We start from the raw sequence: 21,253 nt of genomic DNA on the forward strand, positions 1-21,253 counted from the left end.
CCCGCTCTGCCCCTAACTGGCCAAGTGACTTGTACAGGTCCATCTCGTGTCTCAGCTTCAGTGTCCTCAGGGAGGAGAACTACAAACTCGGCTTGTTCTCATTCTAAACCTCAAAGCCCATCCCCCCAGCTCAGAGGTTGTTCCTGTCTGAGCAGTCTGTCCTCCCGGGTGGGGCAGCCCAGGACCTGACAGATATCTGGCAGTGCCACAGCAGCAGGGTTGGGGTGGGAGGCTTGGGCGGAGGTGCTGGCTTGGGTGGTTCAGCTCATCCTGCAGTCGAGGGGCTGCTCCGTGGGGTACTGTGGGCGTGTCCATTGCTTTCTGTTTCTCTCCCACTTCTTCTGATGATTTTTATTCAACACAGTCTCTGCTTCTCAGGCCACATCATAGTTCCCAAACTCCCCCAAGCTCCTACCCCACTTCCTTCTCTCTTTGTACCACTCTTGCTTATGTTATACCCAAGGTTTCCCCAAGCACTTATGCAAATACTAACATTTTTTGATAATGACCTGAGTTATTCACATGCTCTACAGTTCACCCATAAAAAGCATACGGCTCAGTAATTTTTAGTATGTTCACAGAGTTATGCATCTATCATCCTTATCAACTTTATGACATTTTCATCACTCCAGAAAGAAGAAACTTCATGCCCATTAGCAGCACCACCTACTTCCCCCAGTCTCCACCCTAAGCCTAGGCAACCACTAATAACTTAATGTCTCTCTTGATTTGCCTACGCTGGACATTTCCTTAAAAAGCAGATTTTCAAAGTTCATCCATGTTGTAGCATGTATGTAGACCTCATTCCTTTTTTGTGGCTGAATAATATTCTGTAGTCTTGGTATGCCGTATTTTATTTGCCCACTCATCAGTTGATGGACATCTGAGTTGTTCCCACTTTGGGGCTATTACAAATAATGGTGCAGCGGACATTCATATGCAAGTTTTTGCATGGTTATATGTTTCCAGTTCTCTTGGGATTATACCTAGGTGTGGTATTGCTTAATCATATGGTAACTCTATGTTTATAATTTGTAAAGACTGCCGACTGTTTCCCAAAGTTGCTGCACTATTTTATATTCCTACCAGCAAAATATAGGGGTTCCAATTTTACTTCCTCACCAACATTTGTTATTATCTCTCCTTTTGATTGTAGCTGTTCCAATGGCTGTGAAGTGATAATTGACTGTGATTATGATTTGAATTTCCTTAATGGCTAAGGATGTTAATACCTTTTTATGTACTTATTGTCCAGTCGTGTATCTTCTTTGGAGCCTATCCTTTGCCCATTTTAAAAATTGCGTTGTTTTTCTGTTATTGAATTTGAAGAGTTCTTTATATCCTCTACACATATAGCAGGTATATGACTTCCAGATACTTTCTCCCATCCTGTGGATTGCCTTTTTACTTTCTTGATGTTTTTTGAAGTACAAAAGTTTTACATTTAATTTTGATAGTGTTTATTAATAGACAGCTTATAAAATCAAATAGATGTTTATCTGTTTTTTTTTCTTTCATTGCTTGTAGTTTTTATGTCATTATGTATTCCAAAGTCACAAAGATTTACTCCTGTGTTTTCTTCTTAGAGTTTTATTGTTGTAGCTGTTACATTTAGGCCTTCAGTCCATTTTGAGTTAATTTGTTGTGTGGTATGAAGTCAAGGTCCAGCTTCATTCTTTTGCATATGGATACCCCGTTGTCCCAGCACCATTGGTTGAGAAGCTTGTCCTTTGGGGCTCCTGGGTCACTCAATTGGTTAAGTGTCTGACTTTGGCTCAGGTAATGCTCTCACAGCTCATGAGCTTGAGTCCCACTGTGGCCTCTGTGCTGACAGCTCAGAGGCTGGAGCCTGCTTCAGATTCTGTGTCTCCCTCTCTTACTCTGCCCCTCCCCCGCTCATGCTCTGTCTCTCTCAAAAATAAATGTTTAAAGAAATTAAAAAAAAAAAAAAAAGAAAAGCATATCCTTTCCCCATTGAATTGTCTTGGTACCCTTATCAAAAATCAACTGACCATAAATGTGAGAGTTTGTTTTTTGATTTTCAATTCTGTTCTGTACCGTGATACCAATACCATACTGTTTTAATTATTACTGTAGCTTTGTAGTAAGTTTTGAAATTGGGAAGTGTATGTCCTTTGGTTTTATTCTTTTTTAGGATTGCTTTGAATTTCTGTATCAATTTTAGGATCAGCTTGTCATTTCTTCACAGACCAGCTGGGATTTTGACTGGGATCGCATTAGATCTGTATCAATTCAGGGAATATTACCATCTTAACAATCTTAAGTCTTTCAATCTATGAAAATAGGAGATCTTTCCATTTATTTGGGTCTTTAGTTTTTGTGGCAATGTTTTAGAGTTTTCAGAGTATACATTTTACATTTCTATTTTGCTAAATTTATTCCCAAGTATTGTATTATTTTTGATGCTGTTGTAAATAGAATTATTTTTTATTTCATTTTTTGATTGTGTATTGCTAATGTATAGAGATATAACTGATGTTTGTGTGTTGATCCTGTATCTCGCAACCTCGCTAAACATGTTTATTCATTGTAATAGGTTTTTAGTGGATTTCATAAGGATTTTTTTCTACATAGAAGATTAAGCACCTGCACATAGAGATGGTTTTACTTTTTCCTTTCTAACATGGATACCATTTATTTCATTCTGTTGCCAAATTGCACTGGCTGGGAACTCCAGTACAATGTTGAATAGAAATGGAGAGAGCAGACATCCTTGTCTTCTTCCTAATTTTCGGGGGGAAAGTATTCAGTCTTTTACCATTAAGTCTGATATTAGCCATGGGATTTTTATTTATTTTTTTATTTTTTTGGTAGCTGCCCATTACCTCATTGAGGAAGTTCCCTTCTGTTCCTAGTTTTTTGAATGCTTTTGTCATGAAGGAGTATGAGATTTTGTCAAATACTTTTTTTTTTCTGCATATATTGGAGTGATCCTGTGAGACTTGTTCTTTATTCCATGATATGGTTTATCTCATTAATTGATTTTTTTAAATGTTTATTCATTTTTGAGAGAGAGAAAGAGACACAGAGCATGAGTGGGGGAGGGATAGAGGGAGAGGGAGACACAGAATCTGAAGCAAGCTTCAGGCTCTGAACTGTCAGCACAGACCCCAATTCGGGGGTGGAACCCATGGACCGTGAGATCATGACCTGAGCCGAAGTCAGACATTTAACTCACTGAGCAACCCAGGTGCCCCACATTAATTGATTTGGGGATGTTAATGTTAAACCAGTCTTGCATTCCTGGCATAAATCTCACTTTGTCTTGATACAATCTTTTTGATGTATTGCTGGATTTGGTTTTGTTGGGAAACTTTTATTGAGCACTCTCTACCTACCAAGGTGTTTACACAGATTATTGTACTTTTGTTTTTCAAAGTCTGTGAGGTAGGAACTATTATTATTTGTCATAGATGAAGAAGACGAGACTCAGAAACATGATGTCATCTTCCCAAGATCCCACAGCCAGTAGTGGCAGACAGGATTCTAACTAGTTCACCATCCCACTCTCATGTGAGCCACCTCTCATGAACATATCGCGCATGGACATGAGATGATTTTCAGATGACATCCGTTGTTTTCATTGTTTTCAGTTTCCTTTTGTTTATGGCAAGTGATACTGGTTCTCTGTTAGTGGATGTAATATGAGCTTCCTTCTAAAATATATTTATAGAGGGGCGCCTGGGTGGGTCAGTCGGTTAAGTGTCTGACTTTGGCTCAGGTCATGATCACATGGTTTGTGGGTTTGAGCCCCGCATCGGGCTCTGTGCTGACAGCTAGCTCAGAGCCTAGAGCCTGCTTCAGATTCTGTGTCTCCCTCTCCCTCTGACCCTCCTCTGTTCATGCTGTTTCTCTCTCTCTCTCTCACTCTCTCAGAAATAAATAAAAATATTAAAATAAAATAAAATAAAATATATGTATAGAGTAAAAATGAAGTCTTTTTAGAAAAATTATTAAATAAATAATTGTACAGGCATATGTAGGGTATAACTGCATATTCCATTTAAATTAGCTGTGTTATCTGTAGTGAAGGAATAGGAATGGGAAAACTAGAAATGAAGCATGGCCAATTCAGGTCATGTCATTTTGCCGATGTTGTCAGGCATTTAGGTGTGCTCATGCATTCTCTCATCCAGTACTTCCTGAGTGCTTAATCTGTCTTCGGCACTCTGTTGAGGTCTCTGAGGTTTTCAGTGACGGGTGAGAAATGGTCTCTAACCTCATGAAGCTTACATATGCGTGGATCATTCTACCCAATGAGGGCATCTATGTTTTCTTTCATGGGCAAACACAGATTGGTTGCTACTGGCCCCCTGGAGTTCTGTATTTCATGAAGATTCTGAGGCTGCCTGCGAACTCCTTGAGAAATAAAGGCATTATCAATTAGTAACAGTTGCCCTGACATGGGAAGAGGAAGTATCAGTACTCGTGACCTTTCTCAGGCAGAAAGCATCACAAGGGAGGTACTGCTGATGTACCTAGGAGTGGAATTGCTGGGTCACATGGCTACTCCTCTACGTTTCAAAATTTGAGGAACTGCTACACTCTTTCCCAAGTTGCTGCACTGTTTTACATTCCTACCAGCAATGTATGAGGGTTTGGATTTCACGGCCTCACCCACACTAAGAAGTCCTGGGAGTTTTAGGAAAGGGACAATCACATCATAGAGGGGAGAGACCTTGAAGGAGGAGTGAAATCAAGGTCATATGGTGATAGAAGGAAGAGAGTTGATTTCATAGATAATTGTTTATGAAATATTGAAGCTTTTCACTTTAAGTGTTCAAGTGTTAAATATTTGAACCATCAAAATGGAGTTCTTTCTAAAATGATTATAATCAAGGTAGGTTTTTTGCTAGTTATATTCCTTTTTCTGCTCCCCCACTTTTAAAATCCTGGTATCTTGGACATAGCAATGTAATTCCTGAGTTTTAGGCTCACTGGCCAATCTACTCATTGAATACATCTTTATGTAGCTGCAAGTGTGTGCTTAATACTGTACTGGGAAGCTGGGTGTGAGTTAGACACAGCTCCTGGCCTCAGGGAATTTTTCATTTAGGGCAGGAGAGAAAACATGGCAAAATGTGTAATAAAGCATTATGGATGCCACGAAAGTAGGGGCATGCTGGGTTTAATGAGGGCCAAAGGAGAAATTGAATTCCGGTAGCGGGTAGGAGAGTCAGAAAGGCTTCTTAAGGAGGTAACCCATTCCTTTCGTCTCCCCCAGCTCTAGGATCATTCTGGCCGTGTAAGAAGTATTTGGTGACCTCTGTGTACTGTGATATTTATGATGCTTCTATCGGCTATTGACATACATAGAGTTCTGCTTCTGTATGTGGCCCAGATTGCCATGCCTGTTTGGTCCCTCCCCATCCTGCAGAGCTCTGCCTCTCCCTTCCCGTACCTGCTCTCAGCATTGGGGCCTCGCCTACCTATGGCTTTATTTCACCCATAGACAATACACTAAAAGTGCTATGGTGGGGGGTGGAGCCACAAGATTTGACCACTGGATAAGTGCAGTGTTCTTATAAAACTCTTCACTTCCAGCCTCTTCAGGATAAGCCACACGGTCCGTTTTGGTACACTCCATGAAGGTCCTGTAAGGTGCGCCCAGGTGACTGTGTCCTTGCTTGGCCCACACGCCTTTGAAGAAGCTTACTGTGACGTGTGAAAGGGTCTCAGCTGCAGGGGAAACACTGACCTGTGGAGCCACATCCTGTCACAGCAAACTTGGGTTCCCCACACAGTCCCCAACACACTTAGTATACACACATGATGGAAAAGCAGGCTACACTCCAGATTCCTTCTTGGAATTTTTCCTTGTTCTGTCAAATGCTGCTCAAGAATAAATTTTTTTAAGGGGGCCAATCTAAGCCTCCCTTTTATTTACTTTTATATTTGTATATTTATTTACATATTTACTTATGTAATATCTGTAAATATAAATATACACATATTTATAATTTTTTGAAATCATGTATTAATTGCTCTCTAGCTGGAGAGATTTACAGACAGGAGAAATAGTTCCTAGCATTTTGATGTTTATGAGACCCAAAGGTGACAGTTATGTAATCTTTCTGGGTTGGCAGAATCTTGTTATTCTTGAGCAGGGAAAAAGCAGCCAAACTGGAGGGGGGAAAAGGGGAAGTCCTTGGTATACCTTTTATAAAGGTACAAAAGTAGGTGTGGTCTAGAAGAAAGGGCAGAAAACTGGGAGTCAAGATATCTCCTTTCTGCTCTAGCTCAGCCAGCAGCTGAGCACGTGACCTTGAAGGAACGTTTTCACTTCTCAGTAGCACCCGGCCCTCCTTAGAAAAACAGCAAAAGCAACACCTGGCCTTTCGAAACTGCAGGGTAGTTGTGATTGAGGAAATCAATATGAAAGACCTATAGAGCTATGATGTTGGGGTCGAGATAATAATAATGCCCTCTTTTCTTATAGAATTGTTGCAATGTTTGATCCATCCATTCACCCGCCCACTAGCATTTACTCTGTGCCTACTATTGGTCAGCGTTCCACATCCTGTAATGTTATATAATCCCCAGAATAAGTTACTGAGGGCAGGTTCTATTGTTAATTATCGCCCTTTTACAGGTAAAGGAACTGGGGCTCCAGAGGTTAAGTCATATGCTAATGGTCATAGAGCTAGTAAGTGGCAGATGATGGATTTGAACTCACAGCTCAAGCTTAACTGCTATTCTTAGCCTGGTATTCCGCTTCAGTAAAAATATCTGAACCATTTTTACTTTTCCTCCCAGAAAGTCAAATAGAAAATGACAGTGCAACTCTTTCACTTACAGAGCAGCGGGGCTTAGGGTGTGGTTAGTCAGAACCTGCATTCCCAAGGCCAGGTTCTCCTGGCACCCGTTTGGCATTTGTGGGGCCCACCCCCTCCTGCTCGGGGTCCAGCAGTCATCTCAGCCACATGTCCCTAAAGCCCTTCTTGGAAGCAGATTGCCTGTGAGCCCAGTGTTCTTATTTTTCAGTGAAGCCAGGCCACTGTGTTTGAGCTTTTTAGAAAGATGCTGAGTTTAAATCTGCCATGAATACCCCACCCTGAGAGGTGGCAGCTTTGTGTGGTAAGTGATGCTCCCAGAATGCAGTTAATTTTTTAAGTATTTTTATTAATTTCTCTTCCAAAGTGGCAAAGTAGCCATGTATTCATTGACTGAATATGAAGAATTATTCTCCTTTGGAAGATTGCATAATAGGCAGGACACTTGAGCCAGAAAACAGTTACGTATTTTCACGTATACAGGTTAAAATTTCCAGAATGTTTTTTCTTTCTTTTTTAAAATGTTTATTTATTTCTGAGAGAGAGAGTTGGAGCACGAGTCGGGGAGGGGCAGAGAGGGAGGAAGACACAGAAACAGAAGCAGGCTCCAGGCTCCTGGCTGTCAGCACAGAGCCCGATGTGGGCCTCAGACTCACAAACTGTGGGATCATGACCAGAGCTGAAGTCAGATGCTCAACCAGCTGAGCCACCCAGGTGCCCCAAGAATGTTTTTTATCTCTCGCACGGATGTGGAGTTGGCAGTGACCTACAGCACTTCAGTTAAAAAGGCCTGATTTCCTTCTCCCTTAGGCAGTGTGTGATCTACAAACACAGGAACCCAGTAGAGAAGCTGCATTTGCAAGGAGAAAAGAAAGGTTGCCTTAACTGAAACAAAGACTCCTAATTTAGCTGCTTGTAGGCCCGTCACTCACTGATCCTCTTCAAGGAAAGTGCAGGGGTCTTATTGTGTCAAAGGGAAAAAACCGTAAGGGTTATTCTGGTAGGTGAGTTATTTTCAAGTCTGTGAAAAGTCCAGAAGAAACCCAGGTTGTATAAGAAAGGTGAAGGGAAAGATCAAGCCAAGGAGGTGAGTCAGGGAAGGTGAAAGAAGTAAAGACAGATAAGAGCTGGTCATGTATATATGTTGAGCCTGAAGTTTCTATGAAAATTTTCAAACTTATGTAGAATTGGATAGAAAAAAAATATAATAAATCCTCTGTAAGCATCACACAGCATTAACAGTTTTTCACTCATGGCCAGTTTAGTTTCATCTGCTATTCACTGTCTCCCCATCTAGTATTATTTGGAAGCAAACCCCTGTATCATTTTTAACCATATTTTAGTAGGCATTTCTCAAAGATAACTCTCTTAAAATATAACCTTGATGTTACCTTATCTAAAAAGTAATAACACTATTTCCTTAATATGATCAAATGCCCAGTTACTATTAAATTTTCTCATTCCCTCAGAAATGATTTTCTCAGGGTGGCTTGTTTGAAAGAGGATCCAAATAAGGTGACACACTGTGATAGTCTGGTAATCAACTAGAGCTTCCCCTCCATCTCTTTTGTTTTTTCCCCATGGAATTTATTTGTTGAAGACACTGAGTCATTTGTCCTGCAGAGTTTCCCATAGATTGTATTTTATGTGGTGATATATCACTGTACTGATATTCTAACATGTGCTTCTGTCCCATACATTTCCTGTGAACGAATGTCAAAGGCTTGATTAGATTCAAGTGTTTCGCTTTGGGTCCAGCATTCTTCATAAGATGGTGGTATGTTTTTCAATCAGGAGGCACGTAATGTCTGGTTGTCTTTCACTTTGTGATGTTAGCAGTTGATGATCAATCAGTGCCTCTCTCCATTTTAGGGGCTGCAATTTGGTTATCCAGTGGTTGGTTTGTATAGGAAAGGCACATGAAATGCTTGTCTTTTCCCTTTTATTTACCTATATTCAACATAAAATTTGGTTCACAGGCACCCTCCAACAATAATAAAGTAATAAAAACTGAGGTTTTATTAGATATCTTTATGGTCTCATGGTTTTAAATATATTTGATACTGCTTCAGGTGCATTGAGTTATGCTAAGTGATGCTCACAGAGCCCCATCTTTGGCCAGTGAAAGCTGCCTCAGGTTGGCTCCTGGGCCCTTGGATACGCCCCCGTAGTCATAGATAGAGAGCCGCTTCCTTGCTTTTTGCTGCAACAACTTGTTCTAGACCTTTCTTACACATTTCCAGTCCCAGACCTGGACTGAGCTGTTTCTCCAAGGAACATTGATGTTTTTAGCAGGAAACGGTATTTGCAGACCACAGCCTGGCACTCAAGTTGCACATTGCTCATGGGTTGCTCATTGTGGCTTTGTCTTTTCAGGGCACGGAACTAGGAAATAAACACACATACACATACTTGTATACATGCATACAGATGTATGTATATTTAAAGTTAAAACACGCAATGACTTCTTACAGATACCTCAAATTCACATTCAGGACTGTTTGGTTTACGTGGTCTTATATCTCTTTCTCTCACATTAAGAATGCCAGTTCTCAACACCACCAGGATTGATAGAGCATTCCATAATTACTAATTTATTTTACCTCACATTGCATCCAGACATTTTCACTGCAACAGTAAACCAATGTAATTAGTGAAAAAAAGCTTGAGATAGTTTTTGCAGCACTTCATTGCTTTTTTTTTAATGTTTTTTTTTTAATGTTTTATTTATTTCTAGGAGAGAGAGAGAGAGACAGCGTGAGCAGGGGAGGGTCAGAAAGAGAGGGAGACATAGAATCCGAAACAGGCTCCAGGCTCTGAGCTGGCAGTCAGCACAGAGCCCGACGTGGGGCTCGAACCCACGAACCGCGAGATCATGACCTAAACGAAAGTCGGACGCTTAACCGACTAGGCCACCCAGGCGCCCCACTTCATTGTTTTTAGAGTGTCTCCTTACTGGAAATGCAGGCTCAAATTTCTGAATTTTTAAAATCATTTGGAATAGGTACTTTCTGTGTAGTTATGACAACAACTAATACTAATATACCTTCGTTTTATTTTACTTTTGGGAGGACGTTTGCCTTTTAAATTTAAATTTTATTTTACAATTATGTAAAATATGTGGTTTCATAGTAAAATCTACAAAACAAGGTATATTCAAAGAATTTTAGCCTCTGTCTCTACCCCCTTAGCCATGTTCCTGCTTATTGCTCTTCCCCAGAGGTGGCCAGTTTTTAAAATTAGATGGTTTATCCTTCCATTGTTTTTTTTTAAACATTTGTGTGTATGCATCACTGATTTCTTAGATAAATGACAGTATACCATACGCACCATATCCTGGAGACGACCCCATAGTTGTGTGTATAGATAGATTCCTCATGTCTTTTTACTGTTGCCTAGTACCTCACTATGTGACTATACCGTAGTCTAGTCAGACAGTCTTCTGTTGAGGGACGTTTGCATTTTCCAGTCTTTTGCTATTACAGGCAGTTTTGCAATGAATAGCCTTGTGCATATGTCTTTTTGCATTTTTATCAAAGTGTCTATGGGATAGTTTCCTAGAAGTAGGATTGCTGGTTGTAGAATAAAATGCTCATACAAGTTTGTTAGATATTGCCAGATTTCCTTCCTTGTGCTGTTTTCCATTTGTATCCTTACCAACGATGTTTGAGAGGATCTAGTTCTCCACAGTCTTGCCAACAAGTATATGTCATCAGACTTACGGGGTTTTGCCAGTCTATCAGCGAGATATGGCATCTCCATGTAATCTGAACTTCTCTTACTATAAGGTAGGGCTATTTTTTTTAATGTCGTCTTTCAGGTCCTAGGGATGGATCCCAGGCATTTTATTATTAAGAAGCCGTTCCTGTGGTTCTTTGACATAAGCAGGACCAAGAACCGTTGATGCATAGTATTGGAAAAGATCGAGCACAGAGGCTGGTGTGAGATCCATCTTCATCACAATGAGTAACCTTGCAAGGGAAGTCTGAACACTTGGAAGGCGGCACGAAATCTGCAGCTGGAGAAACCTGGGTTCCAACCCCAGCTCCACACTTACCAGCACTTGACCTTGTGAAATTAAATTCTGAGCTTTTTTTTTTGGCTCTTCTGTAAAATGAGAATAATCATAGCACCTACTTTTATAGGGTTGATGCGAGATTCAAATATGGAATGCTTGGCAGAATGTAAGGGCTAAAGAAATGTTAGTTTTATTATTATTATCATTATTTGAATGAGTAAAGAGAATTATTAGGGCTTTGAAACTTACAGATCACTATGCTTTATAAACTTATTAATCCGTCTCATAAAGTGAACTTAATACTAATGTAAGAGGGGCACCTGTGTGGCTTAGTCAGTTAAACGTGCAACTCTTGATTTTGGCTCAGGTCGTGATTTTATGGTTTGTGAGATTGAGCCCCGTTGCTGGACTCTGCACTAATAGTGTGGAGCTTGCTTGGGATTCTCTCTCTCTCCCCCTCTCTCTTGCTTCTCCCCTGCTCATGCTCTCGCTCTCTCTCAAAATAAATAAGCTTTAAAAAAATACTAATGTAAGAAAGAAGATAATGATTTGCATGTGGATTGGCAAATGGTTTTGCTGTGGAACTGGATGCCACACTTAGAATTTAGGGGAGAGAGTAGGAAGAAGTGTAAGTATGCAGAGGACCTGAAACCATCACCAGGAGGCCAAGTGGGGAAGTCACGGCTGAGCTCCCTGTGCCCTCACTGAATGTGACCTTCACTGTTGCCAGAGTGCACGGCAGGGGGGTGTGTTAGAAAACTCAGTGCAATGGAAGCACACGGAACTGCCCAGCCCTGACCTGCTCTCCCAGCTGTGAGCCTGAAGGAGACGCAAGTGTAGGGCAACTCGCCCTTGGTTACACTCTGCAGCTGTTCCAGCCTCTAACGGCCCCTGGACCCACCTGTCATCATGTGGGTGGTCCTTTCCGCCCTGGGCTCAGACACCACATTTCCCAATGAACTTCCAGCCCCTAAACCCCACTCACACCTGCCTGGGATTGGGGAGGGGATGGGAGGGCGGCTCAGCCTATCAGCACAGTGGACTTTCTCTTTGTTTTCCTTTTCAAATGTGCCAAAGGGTCAGCTCATTATTAATATGAACCTTCTTAGTAAACTCAGTCTTTTAGACTTTTATTCACATGGGCTACTCGGGTTTTGTTTTGCTCTGTACTTTGCTTCGTATATTTCTGCTTTTGTAATGATCAGCCCCTGCATTATCATTTCTTTGGGTTGATTTTTATTCTTTCTTTAGATTCCTGAGTGAAAATTAGGTTCTTTTAGTTTCCCTCTTTTTTTCTCCTAAATGCATGTAAGGCACTTAAATGCTCTCTGCCTTTCAATTCTAAATGTTTTATGGTTCTATTTGAATTCCTTTTTAGGTATGAATAGCCTGGAAGTATGTTTTTATAGATTATCATAGGTAAGGGCGGTTTCTTGGCTATGATTTGTATTATTGATTTCTAATTGTTTTGCACAGTACTTAGCGAATGTGACTTCTAGGACATCATATTTGGGGGAACTCATGAGAACCTATTTTATGGCCTAAGGCATGATCTTTTTTTATCAGTGTTTCACGTATGCTTTGAAAAAATGAGTGTTCGCTAGGTGCTGAGTTCTTAAAATAGTAGTTGGCTCGAGTTGGGTAACTGTGTTGCTCAGACCCATCAGCTTCACCGCGTCGTGAAGCTCTCATCAAAGCCACTGTGAACAAAACATCCCCAGGCCAAGGAAGACCAGGGCTCTTCTGTTTTTGCAAGTGAGGTTGAATTTGCTGGAGCCTGAATCCTTGTAGTCCCAGCTTAGTTAGCTTGTGAAACCTAGGCCCTGGTTTCAAGTTGATAATCGTGGCTGTTTCCCTCATGGGTATTTGTGCCGTGTGGTCATCTAGGAGTGGAACCGATACATACCCTCCTGAAGACCGGAGCGGGGGGCCGGCCGTGGCCCATGTCTTGCCTCAGGCACTATCTGAGGCCCTTTGCCCTTAGTGCGGTGGTGTGAATGCTACACAGAACTGCTGTGCGTCTTGGTTCTCCATCAGTCATGTGGCTGCCACTCCATCTGCCATGCTGGCCACAGAGGGCTGTGGTGAGGCTTAGTCCAGACAACAGACATAAAAAACAACCTTGTAAACTGTGCAGAGATCCTCAAATATCAGGCACAGGTTGCAGGCACCTCGTGAAGAGGTAGTGAGTGGACGTGGGCCCAATGCATGTGAACAGCCCCCCCTTTGTTCTCTGGAAGGAGCCTGAACACGGTGAGACTGCTCTCGCCCCTAACACCTCTGACACCCCTGACATTCTCCACCCTGTCTTCTCCTTTCCTTCAGTGCACAGTACGCAGACTGCAGCCATGACCACCCACGTCACCCTGGAAGATGCCCTGTCCAACGTGGACCTGCTGGAGGAGCTGCCCCTCCCCGACCAGCAGCCATGCATCGAGCCGCCACCTTCCTCCATCATGTACCAGGTCAGTTCTCCGGATGCCCTAAGTGGCTGTGCCCTGAAGGCACAGGAAAGCGGGAGGTCTGCATCTAGAAGGTGAAAGGTCCTGGGCTGCCGGAGTCCCTTGTGTGCTGCTGGAGCAGAGTATGAGGAATAGATTAGCTAGTAAACGAATACCAGGACTATTTCCCCTCTGTTGATCTGCTCTGACCCCACATACCTTCCCGGCTGTTCTTGCTGCAGCATCAACCAAGGTTTTGGCAGCTCTGATCTCATGAATTAAATATTACAATTTGGAAACCCCTAGAGGCTGCCTGGGTAATTACTTTCCCTTCATGTATGTGAGAAGAGCTCTTCAGCTCCCCACAGCAGCTAATGGCTCGGGGAAGTCGCTCACTATGGTTTGCTTTTGCCTGAGAGGAGAGCTTGTGATAAACCATATCAGATTTTTTAAAACTGTGACNGAGCCTTGCAAATAGCTCCTTGTCTGGGCATGCTGGGCAGTGTGCCACGTTGGGAGAGAACAAGTTAATATAAAATTTTTAGCTGTATTTGATCTTTTCTAAGTTCTGGGGCTGCTAAATCAGACTAAATATGATGCATAATACATTTGTAATTTCCTTCAGTAGTTAGATTTTATCAAGCACATTCCTAAAGGTTCCAGTTATAAGCTTGGCTTATTCACATCTTCTAACCCAGGTTAAATTTTTAATTATATGCATTTCTTTTTATTACAAGCAATACAGAAAGGTCTAATAAATAAAAATTTCCCTCTATGACTATGCACACACATACCCCTCTTTACTAAACATATAATATAAAAATATATTATACAGAGATATAGATGTTTTTAACCAAATGGGAACCATACTATAAATAATTGCTCTGTGATTTAGCTTTTAAAAAAAAATTTAATGTTTTATTTATTTCTGAGAGAGAGAGAGAGACAGCTTGAGCAGGGGAGGGTCAGAGAGAGAGAGAGACACAAAATCTGAAACAGGCTCCAGGCTCTGAGCTGGCTGTCAGCACAGAACCCGATGCGGGGCTCGGACCCACGAACTGTGAGATCATGACCTGAGCCGTGAGATCATGACCTGAGCTGAAGTCAGACACTCAACCAACTGAGCCACCCAGGTGCCCCTGATTTGGTTTTTTAAACTTGAAATCTATTATGGATATTTTTCCATAACAGTACTACAATGCTATCATTTTATTTTTAACCACCACATAATACTTATAAGTCCACTGAACGGATGTACTACTAATTATTTAGCCTGTTGCTGTTAATGGACGTTGGGATGGTTTCCATTTTTTTTTCTGTCACACAAAAAATGCTGCAGTTATTATCCTTGTACATGCGTATCTGCAGCCTCAGGTGAGTATTTTTGCAACTGCTGGGTGAAAGCAATGCGTATCGTAACTTTTCACAGCCCTTTAGAATCGTATGGTTGAAGCATTTGCTTCCAAGCCTCGGCTGGCTGGCTGAAGCTGGCTACCTAGCGACGGGAGGAAGCAGTTCCGGGCCCTGTTTAGCCAGCTCCCGCTGGCGTGAGTCAGAGTTGGATTTTCTCAGGGGTAGATCAAAGCATGATGTGGAGATAGGTTTCCACAGAGTCTGGTGGCATCTGTTGGCAGCGGGGGCTCCCCGGACACCGAGCCGCCTTGGACTTGTTTCCCACCCAACAACTGCTTCTTCCTCTAATTCCCACAGGCTAACTTTGACACAAACTTCGAGGACAGGAATGCATTTGTCACAGGCATTGCAAGGTACATTGAGCAGGCTACGGTCCATTCCAGCATGGTAAGTCGCTGTGACCCTGCCAGCGTGGGAGGGGCAAGTAATCCTCTGTTCCAAGCCAGAGCCCCCTGCAGAGAGCCCCCTGCCCCTCAGGCAGCCCCTTCTCCTTAAGCCCAGTTCCCAAGCTCTGCCCCACCCTTCCCAGTGCCTGGGGCAGTGTTCTAACCTTGCAGTTCCTCCTCACCCTGAGGGCCCAACTTGATCCTACTCCCTCCCTGAACTTCTGTAGCTTTTTGAAGTAACATGTCATGTCATTAGATCTTGCCTTACCTTATACTTTATAGATTACTGGCTGTGTGGCAGTTTGTCTCTTGACCAAAGCAAAAGGTTTCTCAAAAAAAAAAAAAAAAAAAGAGAGAGAGAGAGAGAGAGAGAGAGAGGGCATCTGCAGAACAACACATTCTTGATTTAAGGACGGGGGTGGCCTAAATCATTCACAAGTGTGGTCATGGTCTGATGGGTCTGTATGTGACCCAGCTGTGAGGGATCACCCACCTCCCTCTTGGGCTTTCATTGATTTTATTCTCACTGGCACTGAAATTTGAAGAATTCCAGAATCCTCATCCAGAGGCTTTGCCTGCAGCTCAGTGGACCTCTCCCACTCTTATCAGTTATGTGCTACAAGCCTTGCCTAACGGTACCCAGCCCCATCCGTTCAGTAAATCTTGCGCCACCTCGTACCTGCAGAGACTGTGCTGAGGGATCTGTAAGGTCAAATACGGGCCAGTCTTGATTCTTAATGAGGCAGTGCGAAATAAGTTTCCCATTTATTGAACATTTTCTGTGTAGGTATATTTTTTAAAGTTTTTTAAAATTCCAGTGTGGATACATACAGTGTTGTATTAGTTTAAAGTGTACGATATAGTGATTCAGCAATTCCATGTATTACTCAGTGCTCATCATAAGTATGCTTTTAATCTCCTTAACCTATTTCACCCATTTCCCTCTGCGTCTCCCCTCCAGTAACTATCAGTTTGTTCTCTATAGTTAAGAGTCTTTTTTTTTGGTTTGTCTCTTTTTTTTCCTTGGCTCATTTGTTTTATGTCTTAAATTCCACAAATAAGTGAAATCATATGGTATTTGTCTTTCTCTGGAAGACTTATTTTACTTAGTACTCTTCCTAGATACATCCATGTTGTTACAAGTGGCAAGATTTCATTCTTTTTTTTTTAAAGATTTATTTTATTTTTAGAGTGAGAGAGGGAGAGCGAGCATGAGTGAGAGGAGGGACAGAGGGAGAGAGGGAGAGAGAGAGAGAGAGAGAGAAAGAAAGAAAGAGAATCTTAAACTGAGCATGGAGCCTGACACGGAGCCTGTGTGTGTGTGTGTGTGTGTGTATGTGTGTGTGTACACATGCCACATTTTTATCCATTCATCTATCAATGGGCACTTAAGTTGCTTCCATATTTTGGCCATTGTAAATAATGCTGCAATAAACATATAGAGGTGTATATATCCTTTCGAATTAGTGTCCTCATATTCTTTGGGAAAATACCCAACAGTGTTATTACTGGATCATATAGTAATTCTATTTTTGATTTCGGGGGGAACCTCCATACTGTCTTCCACAGTGGCTGCATCAGTTTGCATTCCCACCAACAGTGCATGAGGGTTCCTTTTTCTCCACATCTTCACCAACACTTGTTATTTCTTGTGTTTTTGGTTTTAGCCATTCTGACAGGTGTGAAGTGATATCTCATTGTGGTTTTAATTTGCATTTCCCTGATGTTCAGTGAGGTTGAGCATCTTTTCATGTGTCTGTTGGCCATCTGTATGTCTTCTTTGGAGAAATATCTGTTCAGGTCTTCTCTGTGCAGATATTTTAAATGCAATGTTTGAATTAGTCCTCACCCCACTCTGTGAGACAAGTTTTATTACAATATCCACTTTACAGACAGGAAAAACTGATTTCAGAAAAGTTAAGTGACTTACTCAAGGTCCTGCCATTAACAACCGATGTTGCCAAATGCAAGTCTGTCTGTCTACAAAACCTGTGCTCTAGATTAGTCCATGCAGACAAATAGGAATGCACAAAGTTAAAGGTAAATGACATGGTAAGAGTCCAAGCTCTGTGTTTTTGAAGGGTCCTTGAGAGGATCAGAGAAAGCTTGATGAAGGAAGGGGCTGTTGTATACTCTATGTACACACACACACGTTAACCATACACATGATTTAAAATGTATAAGATATTCTCATACACAGTATCATTAGAACCTTATAACAGCCTGTGACTTGCAAAAAGATCATTTATATTCGTTTTTGAGATGAAAAAAAAAAACAAAACAAAACAGACCTAGAGAAGTTAACAAGCTCATGATCCCGCAACTAGTAAATCACAGGATTGAAACTGGGATCCAGGGCTTATGATTCCCAGTCTGATCTCCTTCCATGCAACTCTGCTGTCCTACATAGTTAGAATTTTCTCTGTCAGAGATGAGGTAGGGAGGGCACACTCAGTTGTGGAACCAGCAAGAGCAAAGGCACAGAGAATAAAAATTTTTCAGAAACATCTTGGGTTAGGGTTTCTCTGTGCTGTACATGTATGGTATCTCTTTCTGTGTCCAAATTTCCTTTTCTGGGCTGCACACTGGAATTGCCTCAAGAGCATTAAAAAATACCAAAGCCTGGGCCCCTACCCTGGGAATAATGATTTACTTCTGGTGGGGGCATGGCCAGGGCATCAGGAGTTTTCAAAATTCTCCAGGTGACTGATTGCAGCCAGGTTTGAGAACCAGTGATTTAGGCCACCTCTTTACCTCTGAATGAGAGATCGGTGACATTTTCATGACAAAAGGTGAGCCCAAACAGAGCCAAGACCAGATCTTAATTCTCCTGAAGCCCACTTAGGGCTCCTTCTACCACAGCATCCTGACCTGTACTCCAGGTGTAGAAGTCTGGTCGATGGTCACCTGAACCATTCCTGGGGCAGAGTGCACACCATACTTGTTTGCTGCACGCCTCCCAGCACACATTACAGAGCCTGGGACCTGCGCATGCTCAGTAACGCATTCAGTGAGGGAACGCTGGACTCCTTACCCCGCTGTTGGGCGGTTTGGTGCTAAGTAGTCACATGTTCCCTGTGCTGCTGTCATTTCCCTCTTTTTTTTTTTATGTTTTATTTATTTCTGAGAGAGAGAGATAGAGTGAGCAGGGGAGGGTCAGAGAGAGAGGGAGATACAGAATCTGAAACAGGCTCCAGGCTCTGAGCTGTCAGCACAGAGCCCGACGCGGGGCTCCAACCTACGAACTGAGCTCATGACCTGAGCTGAAGTCGGATGCTCAACTGACTGATCCACCCAGGTGCCCCTGTCATTTCCCTCTTTTGACATCTGTTCTGAAACAAGGGCAACTGTAGACCCACAGGCTTGATCTTGGTTTTTTTTGGTCTCAAGGACAACGTATTATTGATTTTTAATGTTCCCCAAATTAAGAATCGAAAATATGACTCATCAGTGACATTTGCTGTTGAAAACAAAACTATAGGAAATAATAAGTTCCAAATTAAATCTGATCTTGCACTAGGGAGATATTATGATACAGATGTGATACATGGAATTAAAAAATCAGTAAAGGTTCATTTTTATATCAATATGAACATTTACAAGAGAGATGGTCTAGTAATACTTTTTAATTTTTTTTGTAAATGTCATATCACATAAAATTCACAATGTCATATAAGCTTCATCACCACTGAATTTCTGTCAGCACTAAAAGAAACCCCAGGCCCATTAACAGTCGCTCCCAATTCCTGTCTCTCCCCAGCCCCTCACAAAAACCACTCTACTTTCTGTTTCTATGGCTTTGACTCTTCTGAGCACTTGATCTAAATGGGTCAGGAAACATGTGGACTTGTGTGGCCGGCCTGATGTTTTCATAGTTGGTCCATGGTGTGGCACGAATCAACTCTTCATTCCTGTGTATAGACAGACCCTGTTCCCTTGTGTGGCTTTTATTGATCCAGGCATCAGTGAGTAGACATTTGGGTTGTTGCTGCTTTTTTTTTTTTTTTTAATTTTTTATTTATTTCTGAGAGAGAGACAGCATGAGCAGGGGAGGGTCAGAGAGAGAGGGAGACACAGAATCTGAAATAGGCTCCAGGCTCTGAGCTGTCTGTCAGCACAGAGCCTGATGTGGGGATCAAACCCACTAACTGTGAGATCATGACCTGAGCTGAAGTCAGACGCTTATCCGACTGAGCCACCCAGGTGCCCCAGGTTGTTGCTACTTCTTGACTGTTAGGACAGTGCTGCTGTGAACAAGTGTGCAAGTTTCTGTATGGACGTGGGGGCGCCTGGGTAGCTCAGTAGGTTGAGTGTCCAATTCTTGATGTCTGCTCAGGTCATGATCTCAACGTCGTGGGATCAAGTCCCACACCAGGCTTTTCACTGTTAGCGAGGAGCCTAGTTGGGATTCTCCCTTTCCCTCTCTCTGTATCCCTCCCCTGTTGGCACATTCACTCTCTCTCTCTCACACACACAAAATAAATAAATTCTAAGAAATAAAAAGTTTCCGTGTGGACCTATGTTTTCATTTGTCTTAACTGTGTGGAAGTCGAATGGAGTGGAATTACTGAGTCCTATCATAACTCTGTATTTAACTCTTTGAGAAACTGCCAGACTATCTTTTTGCTAGTAATACTCTCACCTCCCTTTACAGATCACCTACAGAGAGAGTATGAGAGAGTATGTGTATGTGAGTGAATCTGTGTGTGTGTGTGTGTGTGTGTGTGTGTGCGTGTGTGTGTATTCCATTGAATTTGCATAAAATTCTCTGAGGTCATTAGTGTTATTGCCATTAAACAGATACTAAATGGAGAATTCTAGGTTGAGTGATTTCTTGAAGATCAAAGGGAAGGGCTAACAAGTGATGAAACTGAGATTTGAGCCCAGATATTTGGACCCTGAGTTTAGGGCTCTTAGCACTTGCTAGGTGAGGTGAGTCATCACTATATTTTTCAGATTCATTTTCCATGCTGTTATTGGTTTTGCCATCTGCTGTACATTATTTTAAAAAGTTGATCTGAAGCATTTTCTTCTGAAATAGTAGCGAGCATTCTTATAAAAGGGCAAACAGTACTCCATAATATGAAAAGTGAAAGCCCCTATTGATCCAGCCCCACGGACAGCTTGCTAATCCTAGCTTGGGGCGTATGCACCAAAATACGTTTCAGTACCCAACAATATACTTTCATAATTATTGCTCTTTGTTTGGTTTTTGAACATACCTGCCATCCATACTGTTTTACTTCTTGCTTATTTTCTTGCTAACAGTATGCCTGATACAACTTTTGCTATTGGAACAAATAGATCTGCCAACTTCTTTCAAAGGTGGCCGTCCATCTTTGAAAGGTGTGACCGGCTGGTAGAGCCCTTGGATGTCTGAGGAGAGTCATTTAGGGCAGGGCTTCTCAAACTTAATTGTGTACCTGGATGAGTCACCTGGGAGTTTTACAGATTCTGATTCTGTAGGCCCAGCCAGGGGCCCAAGATCCTGCATTTCTAGTACCCTTCCCAGGTCATGCCCATACTGGTTCACAGACCACTGTGAGCCTGAGGATCTGGGGGGCCGTGGGGAAGCCTTCTGGCACCGGCGTGCATGGTTTCTCCCTGCTGAGTGTGTTTTGCTTTTCAGAATGAAATGCTGGAGGAAGGACACGAGTATGCCGTCATGCTCTACACTTGGCGCAGCTGTTCCCGGGCCATCCCCCAGGTGAGACCATCCTCACTGGGTGCCCTCCTGGCCCTCCAGGGGCCGCTACGACCCTCACCTCACCCCTCCCAGAGAGCTGAGTGCCTCCAGGTGGCCTGGACGGAAGCAGGGCGCTTGCTCAAGACATTTGGAGAGCTTCCCATGAGACTGAAGACACCTTAAAAAGATACTTGTTCGGGGCGCCTGGGGGACTCAGTCGGTTAAACATCTGACTTTGGCCCAGATCCTGGTCTTGCGGCCATGAGATAGAGTCCCACATCCCTCGGGCTCTGTGCTGACAGCACAGCACTGATTATCTCTCTCTCTCTCTGCCTCTCCCCTTCTCGCTCTATCTCTCAAATAGGTAAATAAACTTGAAAAAAATCATTCATTACTTCAAAAGCAATATGTGCTACGTGTATGACACCCAGACCATTGCAGAAAGATATAAAGTAAACAGCAGGACACCACNCCCCACCTCCTGACCCCCCCCACCCAGACCCACCCCCCACCAA

At 42.5% G+C, this 21,253-nt stretch overlaps 1 protein-coding gene across 1 annotated transcript in view; it reads left to right on the forward strand.

The window, feature by feature from the left end:
• The window catches only part of CYFIP2 (cytoplasmic FMR1 interacting protein 2), a 129,080-nt gene that overhangs the window by 7,389 nt on the left and 100,438 nt on the right, over window positions 1–21,253 (forward strand). Inside the window, exons 2-4 of the mRNA XM_077780798.1 lie at window positions 13,138–13,277; window positions 14,964–15,053; window positions 20,682–20,759. Of these exons, the coding sequence (XP_077636924.1) occupies window positions 13,161–13,277; window positions 14,964–15,053; window positions 20,682–20,759 (285 nt within the window). The 5' untranslated portion in view covers window positions 13,138–13,160. The remainder of the gene's footprint in view (window positions 1–13,137; window positions 13,278–14,963; window positions 15,054–20,681; window positions 20,760–21,253) is intronic.

This window comes from Crocuta crocuta, unplaced genomic scaffold, assembly GCF_008692635.1.
Source record: "Crocuta crocuta isolate KB4526 unplaced genomic scaffold, BGI_CrCroc_1.0 scaffold343, whole genome shotgun sequence".
Classification (NCBI taxonomy): Eukaryota; Metazoa; Chordata; class Mammalia; order Carnivora; family Hyaenidae; genus Crocuta; species Crocuta crocuta.